The sequence below is a fragment of the Mandrillus leucophaeus genome, unplaced genomic scaffold (assembly GCF_000951045.1).
Source record: "Mandrillus leucophaeus isolate KB7577 unplaced genomic scaffold, Mleu.le_1.0 Scaffold187, whole genome shotgun sequence".
In the NCBI taxonomy this organism is placed as follows: domain Eukaryota; kingdom Metazoa; phylum Chordata; class Mammalia; order Primates; family Cercopithecidae; genus Mandrillus; species Mandrillus leucophaeus.
Genome location: NW_012101887.1, coordinates 4,021,494 through 4,036,048, shown reverse-complemented (window position 1 = coordinate 4,036,048; position 14,555 = coordinate 4,021,494). Strand labels below are relative to the sequence as shown.

General features: G+C 35.9%; 1 protein-coding gene across 1 annotated transcript in view; it reads right to left on the bottom strand.

Annotated features, from left to right (window-relative positions):
- Positions 1-14,555, bottom strand: part of ADGRV1 (adhesion G protein-coupled receptor V1) — a 596,733-nt gene that overhangs the window by 304,520 nt on the left and 277,658 nt on the right. Inside the window, exon 83 of the mRNA XM_011978020.1 lies at positions 11,194-11,294. Within this exon, the coding sequence (XP_011833410.1) occupies positions 11,194-11,294 (101 nt within the window). The remainder of the gene's footprint in view (positions 1-11,193; positions 11,295-14,555) is intronic.

The following is a 14,555-nucleotide window of genomic DNA, read 5'->3' as shown; positions in this document are numbered from 1 at the left end:
GGGGAGGGATAGCATTAGGAGATATACCTAATGTAAATGATGAGTTAATGGGTACAGCACACCAACATGGTACATGTATACATATGTAACAAACCTGCACGTTGTGCATATGTACCCTAGAACTTAAAGTACAATAATTAAAAAAAAGAATATGAATAATTTCTTCTTTAAAATTCTGACTTTAAATTCAGAGTCTTGCTCTGTTTCCCAGGCTGGAGTGCAGTGGTGCAATTATAGCTCATTGCGGGCTCAAACTCCTGGACTCTAAGGATCCTCTAGCCTCAGCCTTCCCAGTAGCTGGGATTACAGGCATGTGCCCCATACCCAGTTCTGGTTTTGTTTTGCTTTAAGGAATTGAGAATATAGGAAGTGCTTATTTTCATGAGAAAATGGTGATAGGTTAGTTTCAGATTGCCAAGAATGTTCTTCATAAGAAAGCCTAAGATTTTTTTTAACTTCATTGTCTTTCTTATTCATTTAAACAGTTTTTTTTTTAATTGAAAATCTAGTGTGAGCCAAAAGGCCTTTTATGAATGCTAGAAACCGCAATGAACAAGATAGGCAATTCCTGATCTAATGGAGTTGACATTCTAGAAGCAGAAAGGGGAAAAGGGGACAGAATACAATACATGAACAAGAAAATTTAGATATTGATATATGATATGAATAAATGTAACAGTGATGAGACACCATGGGGGCGGGGCTTCTTGGGGAGGCCACTCTGAGGTGGTAACATAAGAGCTGAGTGTGAGTGAATGCTGTATAAATGGAAACATGGATGAGCAAAACACTGGGGCAGAACTTTCCAGGCTTAGGTATTAACTAGAACACAGCATGTAGGACAAGAAGAAGCTGGGCATATTTAAAGAACTGTGCCCACTGTGGCTGTGCTGGGTGAATGTGGAGATGGTACAAGATGAGATCGGAGAATGGTCAGAAACTGATCCTGAGTAAGAGGGAGGTCAGAGTCCCTCTGTTATGTGCAATAGGAAGACACTGAAGGGGTTGAGAGAGAATGATTAGAGTCAATTTAGTCTTTAAAAGGACCACTTCTGCTGCTGAGAGGAGAACAGATTAAGGAGAAAGGGGTCAGGTTAAAAACCATGAGGAAGAGTTTGGAGTCCACAAAAGAAGGAAGGTAGCTTAGGTGAGCAAGATAATGGTGACAATTGAGAGAAGGGATCACAAATGGGATAAACCCAAAAAATAGAGAGTAGAAAAGCATTTAATTCCAAAATATGGTTAACTGAAGTTTTTTTCCTTTCTCTTTTAAGAGACAAGGTCTTTACTACCCAGGCTGGAGTGCAGTGGCACGATCACAGCTCACTGCAGCCTCCAACTCCTGGGCTCAAGCAATTCTCCTGCCTCAAACTCCAGAGTAGCTGGGACTACAGGTGTGCACCACCATGTCTGGCTTTTTAAATTTTTTCTCTGAGCATTTTTTCTTTTTAAAGAAATCTATACTTTAAAAGTTTTAAAAAATGCAAAAATTGAGAATTTGTACTCAAAGATTTTCATTCAACCTTGATCTCTGTCTTGCAGAAGAGTGAGAATTGGGGGATGGGGCTTAGAGGTGCGCTCTGGAGTTGTGGAATTTCTCAGTTTCCACATCAAACCCCATAAAATCACCGGCACATGCCATCACCTACAGATGAAATGTGACCACAAAACCCACTTGGTTGTTGATATTTGACATGTTTTTCAGTTTGGCAATAACATTCGCCCTTACAACCAAAATATAGTGCCTGAAACCAAGCTCCTTCCCACTCCTGGCACAACACAGAGTATATGTTCCCGGAAGGTGGTATCCGAATAGGGCTCTGCCAGAAAGGCAGTTCTAGACTGCACGCAAAGAATATGGAAAGGCTGTTTTGTCTTTATGACTGATGTTATTTTGGTCTTTTACCTTTTGGCATTGGATGTGATATAAAAAAGAATAGTCTCTTCCCTTGGGAACTTAAAGCTCAGCTAGGCAGGTAGGCAACTACATAAAAGGCACTCTGTTGGTACAGCAAGCAGATAAAGCTCAGGAGACACAATTTCATGGGGTTGAGGTCAATGTAAATCTAAAAACCAATTTTATAAGGATCACTCATTTAAAAGTTCCACAGAAGGAAGCAAGATTTCAGAGAGTTACAAAGGAAACTAAAGACAAGCCTACTAGCACGCTTGGTATAGTAACAGAGTGAATGCTAAAACTGTCTGCAAGAGGACCATGTCATTAGGCTCCATGGAAGTGGATGGAAAAAGGCTACCAGGGTGTCTGAGGGCTCCTCTGTAAAGGGGTGGAGAAGGGGTTACAGAAACACCCTTTGGAGATAGACTTACTTGATCTGAGACCTGGGGCAAGTCACAGAACTGTTTCGTGTCTCAGATTTCTTACACACAATGCAGAGGCAATAATACAAATACTGACTATGCCATCGCGTGCTGGAATTAACACATCAAGTGCTTATCATAGTCCTTAGCAGTACTGTTTCATTAAATAAGTGTCTCTGTATTTTCACAAGACCAGCGCTCTAGCCCTTCAGCTTTGGAGCCAAGTGTCTCTGTATTTTAAAATATAGGTCTATGTCAAATTTCAAATGTATACACACACACATACACAAGCTCACACCATATATATTTTTCTAGATAGGCACACATATATTTTATATATATATATATATATCCAATTTTTAAGGTTATAACAATTCAACACAAGCAATGAGGACACAAACACTTAGAAAATACTCAGATTAGGGAAAGAAACTCTTAAAAACTATAAACAAAATTACTGATGGTGTCTACAACAGATAATGCAGACCAACGGAAAAAAATTTCATGGTCTATATTATCTATAGTACAATGACAGGCACAGTTACAGGCTTGACAGCGTCAATTACTGAAAAAGGGTGGGGCCCCAAATTCTCTCCTCCCTTGCAGCTGATTTAAGAAAACCTGAAGCACAGAAAAGCAGACTCAGGGCTCAGGTTCTCCAGAAGGATTCAGTGTTCAACTCAGGGCAGAACCTGAAGGGCCTCTGCACATCGTGAGACAGCAGGAATCCTCCTTGCCCTCCTCTTCTGAAATCTCCTTCCCCAGATCTTGTGTTTTGTGCATTTGAACATGATCCACTATGTATCTTCTCAACAATGCTGCAAATCAGGCATTCTTATTATTTTCCTAGTGATTTTTTTTCCACTGTAGTTGACAGATGTTACCCCATCAGTCTCTCTAATTCCAAAACTGAGACGCTTCCCCGGACGCTTCCCCCTACGCTCCATATTTGTTACAGTTCTTTAGAGCACTCATTAAATATTCATAAAAACAACTTTTTTCATATGCTGATTTTGCCTAGTCAGAGACATCAAGGAAGTCTTTTAAAAGTCAAGGATAGTTTATGTTACTGAAGCTGTAATAGATGGTTCCAAACCGGTATTTTTTTGGGAAAGTCTGGATTTGCCTCACAAATTTTCCTAGTAACAAAAGTCATGTTGCAAACATGATAATGTCACTGTAGCCTAATTCAGAACATTACTCACTCTTTCTGTTGCTTTGCTACTTCAGCACTTGGGAAAGTCTGAATTTCCCAGTATTGTGACCATGATACTATTTTTGTATTTCAGTGTCCACTTATTTTCAATTTAGCGAGAACAGTCTACTTGAGCTGACTTTTGAAAGCTTGCTGAGGAAAGGAATTTGATTTTATTATTAAGAGACTTTAAGAAAGACAAATTTGATACATAAAGGAAAATGTAGCCTTAAATAAAAAGAAAGCAAAAATAAAATAACATTTTTTTGGGGGGAGAATTCAATACCTTAATCAATATGCAAATTTCACTCTATTTTGAGTACCAAAATCATTGTAATACTCCAAAGCACACACTTGTGAATAGTATAACATTAATATTTTTGGTTGTAGAATGACTTATATAATTATTTGATAATTGCTAATTATAAATTTGTTTCATGATTGATTGCAAGTTTACATAAAGTTCAATAGTAACAACACCAAAAATGTAAGGCTGTCACAGAAATTTGGATTCAAGAAATGGAAAAAGAAAGCTCAAACTAGAGTTCTAATTTTCTCCTAGATATAACGTGATTAGGTGAGGTGCACTAGCAGGGAGTCACTTGCCTAGACCTAAATAATTCAAATTAATCACAACATATAAATAAACACATGGATCAAAGAGAAACTTACTAGTTCCTATTACCCTTTCAACAAACTTCAATAGGAAGTTCTCTTTCAAGGAAAGAAAATACCAGTGGAGGAGATGGGGGAGACCTGCCCCTTGGGTGGCAGCCCTATGATCAGAGTCGCCATAATTGTTCCCCACTTCCTGTGCTTTGATTGCCTTCTTCTTTCATTGACAAACTTCACAGCTGTGGTCTGATAGTCTCATCTATTTTCTTCCTACCCATTTACTCTTTAACCTTTTCTAATTTTCATAATTTCTCTCCAAGTTTCTAGGGACCTTGTTCTTGCCAAATTTGAGAACTAATCTCCTCATGATGCACAAATCCTTCCATTTGAAACCTTTTTCCTTCCTTGGCTTCAAAAACTTTAACATTTTTCCAATCCTCTTGTAGTGATCCTTCTCATTCCACATAGCATGGTCTCTAAATGCACGAGTTTTGGAGCCAGACACATCTGGCTTCAATTTCTTCTTCCTTCAATGTTCTTCTACCTATGTAGGTTAGGGCAGGTAACTGAATATCTCTTATTCTCTTTAGGGATGAAAACAGTATCCACCTCATTTGGTTGTTATAAGAGTAAATAATGTAGTACGTGTAAATTACTAAATTCAGTGCCATAAAGTCCAGCCCTTAATGACATTAGGTATATGTATTCTATCTACACAGGCTCTCTACCCAACCTGTCTCAGAGAACCTATTTTAAAGTGTCAAGAAGTTCTACATTTATGTAGATAACATCTAAATCTCTATGCTATGGAATCCTTAAACTCCTCACGCTGAAAATTGCACATACCACTCTCCAACTATTAAACCTTTCCACTTTCCTATTTAAGTCAAATGAAACCACTAGTTTCACAGTCACCTTAAAAATCTCTCTCATTTGGTGACAGAGTAAATTTCATTAATTCCTCATTTATGAAGCAACTTAGTATAGCAGTTTAAAAAAGGACTGGAGGCTGGCTGCTGTGTTCAAATACTAGCTCTGTTACTTACCACTATGTGACCTACGGCAGGTAATTCTACTCTTTATGTTGCAATTTCCTAATCTGTAAAATAAGAATAATATTAATACCTACCTCATAATCCCTACCTCTTATAATATGTAATAAGTATTGCATTAATGTTTAGTAAATAAAATTTGCAATGTGGCTTTTTTATTGATTTAAAGACAGAAGACAAGAAAGTGCAGAAATTTAATAAAGCAAAATACGATATTTTTATTAGTCCTTATTCCTTCCTTTGAATTCTCATTGCCATTATCATTGTCTAAGCTCAGAACCCATCCTAACTGGATGATGGTAAAAGCAATCCACCCAACCTCTCTACTCTCCCTAATTAGAGTCTCTTATCTTCTTTAATTCATTTTTCCTTTAATCCCTCATTGCCAGATTAATCCTTAAAAACACTCCTTTCATATTGTGACTTTTTGGACTAATTCCATTGGTGACTCTGTAACTCCTCATGGTTCTCAGACAATAGGGAGCTGCCTCACCTGCAGTCAAAACTTACCTATTTCTCTGTGGGATCTTCAAGCCTTACTCAAGTGAAAGCAGCCAGGATCACTATAACCACGATGTCTTTGTTCTTGTTCTTTTCCTTGCCTAGAATGTGTCACATGCTAAGTCTTCAAATCTTATGCACTCTTCAACAACCAGGTCAGATTCCATTTCCTCCCCAGAGACTCTGTAAGCTGGGATCCCTTATTCTCAGCCTATGTAGTACTACATAGTATACTACAGAGGAAGAGATTTTTTTCTCTTTATATACTTGGTTCTTACTATGAGGTTAGTGTTTTAGGTTATTATTTACATGCTTCGTGTGTGTGTGTATGCATCTTGCTTGGTATTTCTCATTGCACAGTCTCAATACTGTGCATATGATAGATGAGATGGAAGTGGTCGAGCTGCTGGATGAACAATGGTCTTGACCTGAGATGTGGGTTTGTTCAATTTCTTAGTTTTAATTTCACTATTGAATGCTGAATGGTCACTCAGTCATGAATGTAATAATATTTTCGCCATACATTGAGCATACCTAAATTGAGTCAAATAGTTTAATAAACTCAACTTAAATGTATATTCATATCTGTGTGCAGAATGTCTTTATTCATATTCACCAAACTAATCTCTACACGAAGAAAAGATACAGTTAAATACCCCAATATCTACATAAAGACACAGTTAAATACAGTTAATTGTACAAAAAAAAAAAAAAGGCTTACATACTCAATACCTTTGTAGTAGGGCGAGGCCACCTACGAGATCTTGGTAGAAAAGAATGAACTTGGGGCAGGGGAACTAGTTATATCTTCTTTCTAGTAGTTTATTTTATGTTCAAAACAACACTGAGAAGTTTTGCAAATTTTCAAATGCTATGAGAATGACCAGAATAAAGGCCTTGTTCATACTCTAAATTATCTCTTAGTCCACTTGCCTAAGAACCTTTCCCTTTCTGAGAAAAAAGAAAAAAAAGTCAGAAGGACACAGCAGCAGCCTTTCATTAATTAGGGAAAGATACAAGTGTGCGAGTCATTTTAAAGGCAATAATATTTGAAATGAAACTAAAAAAAATTAATAAATGGGATGTCTTAAATAAAATTTCATACTAAGAAAAAGAGCTTGATTATATGGATTTAGTAATAATAATAACAGCAACAGCAGCAGCAACAACAACCACCAGAGATGTTTTGGGGTCATAATACAGCTAATCTAATATCTTAACAAGTAGGATCTGGAAACCCACCATAGACTCACTGATGCACTATCCGAACTGTAACAAGATGCCGACATTGAAGTTTAGGAAACACTTCGTTGTTACCTTCTTGATCCATTTACATCTGCACTAACATATAATCATAAATGTTCTACTGAAAAATGACCCTCTGCTTCTCAATTTCCTAATCTTCAAAGCAAGATTTAATTTTGATCCTTGTACTTAAACTCCTACATACCTTTTTTTAGCAAAAAAAGTAGAAACAACAAAGGATATTCTGGTTAATAAGTGATTAGCAAAAACTTCCAACTAAGGAAAATTCTGTTCTGACTAATGAACATTTTACCATCTCTATCTCACTCTGCTTCAGTTAAAATATGCTTGTTACATATGTGTCTTCAAGCCTTACTCACACAATGACTTTCTTGTGTTGGCAATCTCAACAAAACAGCGCAAACTGCTGAAACAGAAACCAGGATTCATAGTATCCAGAAGGAGCCAGCATTTGGGAAGTCACACAGGACTTCTGCCTTTAGTCATGCACGGTCAAAGATTCCCAAAGATGCTAGATACTCAAAGCAAGAATGACATAATTCCAGATTAAAGCAGAAGCTTTTCACAAGGGTGTCTGAGTAGGATCCTTCCTGGGAAACAGGACATTGCAAAATGACATCCCAAAATGTTGCAGAATGAGAAAGTGGACAAAAGACAGTAACAGTCCAACTTTTTTAAATTCCAGAGAATAGGTCCCTAAGCTATAGTCTTGCTGGTAAATGTACAGACTTACACACATCATTTCTAGATGAATTTGCTATTTAGTTTCAGAAAATATGTTTACACTGTACAAATAACAAACCATAGAGAAGAAAAACAAATATTTTCCCTTGTTAAGTATTATTAATCAGAGTAAATACAGTTCTATCTTATCATCATGTTTTCTATGAGGAAACTTCTGTTCTTTTTTTAGATTTGGAAGATTGCTTTTCCTGACAGAACCTCCAGAACTGAGAACCCTGAACTGCAAACTTGCCCTTTGTGACTAGTTGTTTACCAGCCTTATCGGGGCACACATGGGTTGGCAATGTGATTCAAAGATAAAAATCCCAAAGATATAATTAGATATTTTTCTCAGAAATATCACCCAATACCACGCAAATTTGTTTGCTGTTTTTTCACATAATACTTGAAGCGCTCCACAATTTCTTGCCATTTAATCATTTTCATTTATATAAGTGAGAAAAAAATAACTTGGTATTGAAGAAATATGTATGCATTTGATAAACTGAAAATAGAGACCTCTATCTCAAAGCTTCTGTGACATAATAAACACATTTTTCTGTATCAATAACACACTTAATGCTCATAAATATAGTGATGAAAGTGATTTTATGTCCCTGAATTTGAATATATATAAGCAGTAGAAAGATATATTCAAACCAGTGGAGTACAATCTTTTCTTATGGCACTTTTGCATTTAATTAAATTCTGAATAAAGAGGATAAAAAGACAAAGGTAGGAAACCACAAATATGTATTTGCTATGCTGCAGACCAACACCCTCTAGCCCAGTTAAAGAAGTACTATGAAAGCATCTCTCAAATTTTTTACTGAATGCTGTCATGGCTAGAGATTGGCAAATTTAAGGGAGAAAAATAAATCTTCTACTGCCACCTACTGGTATTTTATAGTCGATGATTTTCAAAGGGGCTATAATGACAAACTCCAGATTAAAGCAGAATCTTGATTTTTAAAGCAGGAATCATCTTTGGATTTGTATCTATATTCCTCCAATCATGAATATATATATATACACACATACATACATACATACACACATACACACAATAAATCATGGTTATAATAGTCCACATATTTCTAGAAGTGGAAAGTAGAGCTAGACGAGCATATTTTCCTGACTTTCTGATTCCTGACTTTCTGATTCCATTATACCACATTGCTCCAAAAGGAAATCCAGGACTATTGCATTTCTATTCTTCCCTTCTCTACAAAAGCCATTCTACTTAGTCCTAGTTCATTAATAAAGATTTGAAAATGAATGGTCTTGGCAGACTTGTCTGCAAAGTATTCACAACTCACTCAGGTCAGCTACAGAATTTTCCCTCTTAGCTAAAGAACCATAGGCCAAGCCTGTATTTTTTGAAGACTTCTCTAGAGTTAACTCAATCTCCAAAAATGACAATATAACATTGACAGCGGATCCCAAATGAAAGATCCAAGTCTGGAACTGTAATAACTCCTGTTGGAAGATTCTATAACTGGAGCTATAAACATGACTTTAAAATTTATGTAGGGTGGGGGCCCAACTTACTGTAGTCAGCTTCTTGTTTTGGGGGCCTAAGAATTTTTTAAAGCCTTATCTAAAAGGTTTTAAGGGAGATAACTATTCTTCTTAACTCAGAGGGTATTTTTAAATCTAAGTAGACAAAGCATTTTGAAATAAACTATCTTCTATCAATAATATACCAATTCTTCCTGCCAAAAATGAGATATGAAAATGCTTTTTTAGTTATTTCATGTCACAAGTCATACATTACATGATTTTTCATCCTACCTTGTTTCATTTACTCTAAAAATATACTGAAAAACATGGATATGACTAACCGTTTTCTCCAAAATCAATGTTAAATACAACATGAATCAAAAGTTAATGCTCCAACATAGAAATCCTGGTTTTGTCTTTCACATCCCTAGACATGAGCAAATTTGTCTGCTAGGACACTGAAGAGTTGTCTGTAATTCTATAGTGCTATAATTAAGTCTTGCACAAATTCGGCTGCCAAAAAATCACCAGAGTGGGTAGTGAATACAGCCAAGTAAACTCTAATTATGGAAGGCGGGTTTTCTAATATATTAGATTCAAGAAGCAAAGGCGAGATCAAACAGCTAAGGCAGGTCACAAAGGCAATATAAATAGCCTTGTGAAATTCAAAGCAAGCCCCTTTGGTAACCACTGCTACTTCTCATAGCTCATAGGGCCTTTAAAAACCCAATCAGAGACCTCTGTGTAGAATCCAGCACTTAATTATTCCCTGAAAAATAGAGTGTGGAATTTACAGGCCATTTTCACTCGTAGAACAAAAAAGTGTGACAGAATCCCAATATTTAAGATAATTTTCCATTTTATATTTCAGCTCCACCACAAATGCTATTTTTTTCAAGTTCTATCAGAGTTCAATAAATGCACTTTAGCATTCTAAAAAAACTATGCAAATCATGTCTACAGCACAATAAACGCACACAAATTGAATACACACATATGACCAGCACCCAATGAACAGAGTATTGTCTGCATTGCAGTAGTGTCTCTCCATCCAGAAGAGTGGGATTTTCTAATTTTATAAAACAATATTAAAAAGTATCTCAATAAGAACATTATATAGAATATTCTTTCTACCTGGATCTATAATTTCAGCCTTAAAGTAGAAGTAATTATGCTTTTTTCCCTTTGCCTATATAAATGTCTAGGCCCTTTTTAGTCCTTATCAACAAACTGAATTTTCACTCATTTGAGTCCCAGCTCAATATCATCTCCTCTAAGAAGACTTTCTTGACCTTCAGAGAAAAATAAAAAAAAAAATGAATTAAGCCTTCATCTATTTTCATAGAGTAGTTTGCAAATGGTCTATGTTCACACATCACACTGAATTATAGTTACTTATATGTACATCTGCTTTTCTAGACTATAAACACTGTATGGATAGAAAAAGCATCTAATTTCATCTTTTGTTCTGGTTTCTGTGCTTTACACGGTGCTTTAAACTAGATACTTTAAATTAACATTGCTAATAAGTCAATGTTTTTCACAGTTTCTTCTACCATAGAAAACTGATTGATTTTTCAAAAGAAAATGTTCTATCAAACTATTATATTATAGGAAACAATACAAAGTGTCCAGATACTTCAAAAGTTTACATCATCTTAACGTCCTACACATAAAGAATTTATAACACAGCATATTTCAAACAGATTAATATGTTAATTTTAATGTATATATAAATTACAAACACATTCAGCATATATTAGCTGACAATATGATACTTTGTGATAAGAAGCTTTTTTTGTAAGCGATGATATTAAGGTGCTTCTCTGTAGAAAGAAGCATTTTAGGCCTAATTTTCCTTACATGACTCTCCTAGCCCCATTCTCTTCCACTGCAAAAGTAAACAAGTTTATTTCAACTAAGTTGAGATTAAACTTTACTTTTACACTCAGTTCAAGGACCAAAGAAGAAGAAACACAGACATCTCACGATAAATCATAAATGCCAGCACTCTCCTACCTGTGTACATAAGCTGGCTGTCATCATGTGAGTCAGAAGTTTAGCTGCAAACATGGAGTACCTGGCACAGAAGATATGGGAAAGAACAGCCAAGCAAAGACCTGTAGGAACAAAAAAGTCCACGTATGGCTTAATAATCCACGAAGATTCTAACAGCATCATAGCAAGAATCTTTGGCAGCAGCTAGGCATGTCAGGTCTGCCACCTGCCTCTGCCCAGTACCTCTGGAAAAGATGACATGGCAATTGTAATCTACTCCATTTTCCATGACAAGATCTTCACACACAGCAGTCAAGCCCAATGGATAACTATAAATATCTACATGTTCACTTCTCCACTAAAAAGAAATTACAAATTAAGCAGATTAATAATTTTATTAGGCCCTTGGTTTTCTATATTTACAGAAGTCAAGTTTTATTGTTTAAGAAAAAATCAAATTGGAATCCAACTTTCTAAGAACAGGTGGCTTGGGGAAATAGAAATATTCAGGTACGTGAATAGGATTTTTCAGTCATAAAATTTTGAATGGTCCTACCAAAACTCAGGTTTGGTAATTAACCCTTTCTTATCCACTAGAAGTAGTTATGTAATTACAATAGTGTTAATTATGAATTTTAAAGGCAACTTTGCACTACTGGATGCCCAAACCAGGAAGAAAATGTGCTATTTTCTCCAAAATGACTTTTAACTTAAACTTCTAAATTTCTAAGTTGTATGAAGAAAATTATTCTTATTATCTTTGAGTTTGTTTGAATTCGCCTGTTTACACAACTTCAAGGGGATAGTCAGAACCTTAGCACTAATCCAAGAAATCTTTTATCTTGCAATTCATATACATTTCTTTTAATGTTAGATTTTTAAAGGCAGAATATACACGTATTTTAAAAATATTTTCTGCCTTTTAAGACTTAAATGTGCTGCATATGATAACCTATTTGCTTTTTCCCTTAAGTATTTTACCCCACTCTTATTCTCAGTAGGTTATTTCATCTAAGGATTACTGAAACATAACAGCAATTGACATATGTATACTGCTTTGCCATGTACTTTGCACATATTACCTTGTTTAGTTATATTAATGCCTCCTTAATAAACAGGAGGCACTGCACTCATTAAACATTTTGTTTTCTTTTGAAGCTGTGGAACAAACTTTCAGAATACATTGCATGTTGGCATAACTGGAGTGGGCATCTGCAAAAGGTCTACATGGGGTCTTGTGACTCATTTTCTCATAACTTCTTTTTGAGAAACCATTTGAGTTATATTTTAACCAGGTAGACAAGGCTCTCCACAACAAGGGAGGCTTTGCATTAGTCAAGGCTTTTGGCCTAGAAATTTAGCCAAGATATCTGGAGCAATCCGTTTTTTGGGAAGGCTTCCATGGGGTGTTCTGGAACACGTGTGTAGGTCCTGGGGCTGGCTTCAAAATCCACCCACATAAGTACAGAGTGTATCTTCAGAAACTGCAGAGTCATGCCAGATATTGTGCATCTTGACTCAGGTAGTCTATATTCTATTAGAGCGGATGCTCAGAACTCAAGTAATGTATACTTTGAATTCCCTAGGATGATAAAAGCCAGTTTAAATTCAAGGCTTGAGTGTGTGAATGTGCATGCGTGTGTCTCCGTGTGTGTGTGAGTAATATATCGACTTTAAAGCAGGGCTTGCAAGGTTTTCTTTTTCATTTTAAGGCACATGATCACAAATACGTGCTCTGCTGTAAGTTTACTGCGGTAGACGATAACAATGCGAGGCAAGGGATTAGTGCTGAGCAAGGAGAAATACATAAGTCAACTGTTTGTTCTAGTGCACAAGAAGAGCTTATTTATAGCCTTTTCCTTTAATTTAGTAATGCTCTATTATACTCCTGTTTCATGATATACATTTAGTATACTAAATTTGACCAGCTCAGAAATATTTAATTAAGTATATTAGGCTTCAATTAAAATGCTAGCATGACACCTGGTGGCAGTTCAAGATTCAAAGCCAGTGGCAGGAAGACAGGCGAGATTCTACTAGCCTATAACGCATCATAGTTATCTAGATGCGTTTTTTTACGTAGGGGAGAAGAATATTGCTAAAAACCTCAAACAGACCAGGTCCTAGTCTAGGGAAACTCATCTAGCTTGGGTGAGGGTATTAAATACCTAAAATTTAAAGAAATAATTATTTCAATTATCAGGTTTCTAAGACACTATAAACTAAATACTTACCTTTTATTTTTTCATCTGAAATTAAATAGCTATATTTAACATCTATTTAAACTTAGAAATCATTTTTTTAATTGCAGAAACTTTTCGGTTTAAATTCCTTAATATAAATATGCAAATTACAAAGCATAAAGTGTTATAACTATAAATAGAATGATTTTTTAAAAAATAAAGTATAGCCGGGCGTGGTGGCTCACGCCTGTAATTCCAGCACTTTGGGAGGCCGAGGTGGGCAGATCACAAAGTCAGGAGATCAAGACCATCCTGGTTAACACGGTGAAACCCTGTGTCTACTAAAAATAAAAAAATTAGCTGGGCGTGGTGGCATGCACCTGTAGTCTCAGCTACCCGGGAGGCTGAGGCAGGGAAATCACTTGAACCCTGGAAGCAGAGGTTGCAGTGAGCTAGGATTGCACCACTGCAATCCAGCCTGGGCGACAGAGCAAGACTCCGCCTCAAAAAAAAAAAAAAGATAAATAAATAAAAATTTTAAAAAACAAAGTATCACAATTCCAGGTATTACTTAAAGGTATACTCTGAACAGTTTTTAAAAAAAACAGATTTCTTGGCAATGATGTAGACAAAACAAGCAGCTAATTGAGTAATCTGCCTTTTCTTTATTTTTCCTACCGCTATGTAGATTGCAGATTTGATTCTAAAAGAACATCTAATTAGTAAAGAACAGCTAAAGTCTTTTATTATCATACTTGACTACAGATTCCCCTGTCTATCCACACAATATCTGAAAGTTTGTATGCATATAAACATATGAAATATATGTACATAAATTACATATGTGCATTACATATGTTTGTAAACATCTTTATTATTTGGCATCACTTAAGAATGAGAGATACTTTCCAAATAACTTAAGTTTACTCCTTCACAAGTATTAGTACGTTTTCTCATGAAATTTTCCTTAAAATATTTATGAATTATCTGTTTATCTGTCTGCCTTCTCTACAGATAAATTCAAATAAAACCAAATTATCATTATTTCATTATTAAGTCCACTATTAGCTTTTCAGCTTAGGCTTTTTTTTTTGAGACGGAGTCTCGCTCTGCCGCCCAGGCTGGAGTGCAGTGGCCGGATCTCAGCTCACTGCAAGCTCCGCCTCCCGGGCTCACGCCATTCTCCTGCCTCAGCCTCCC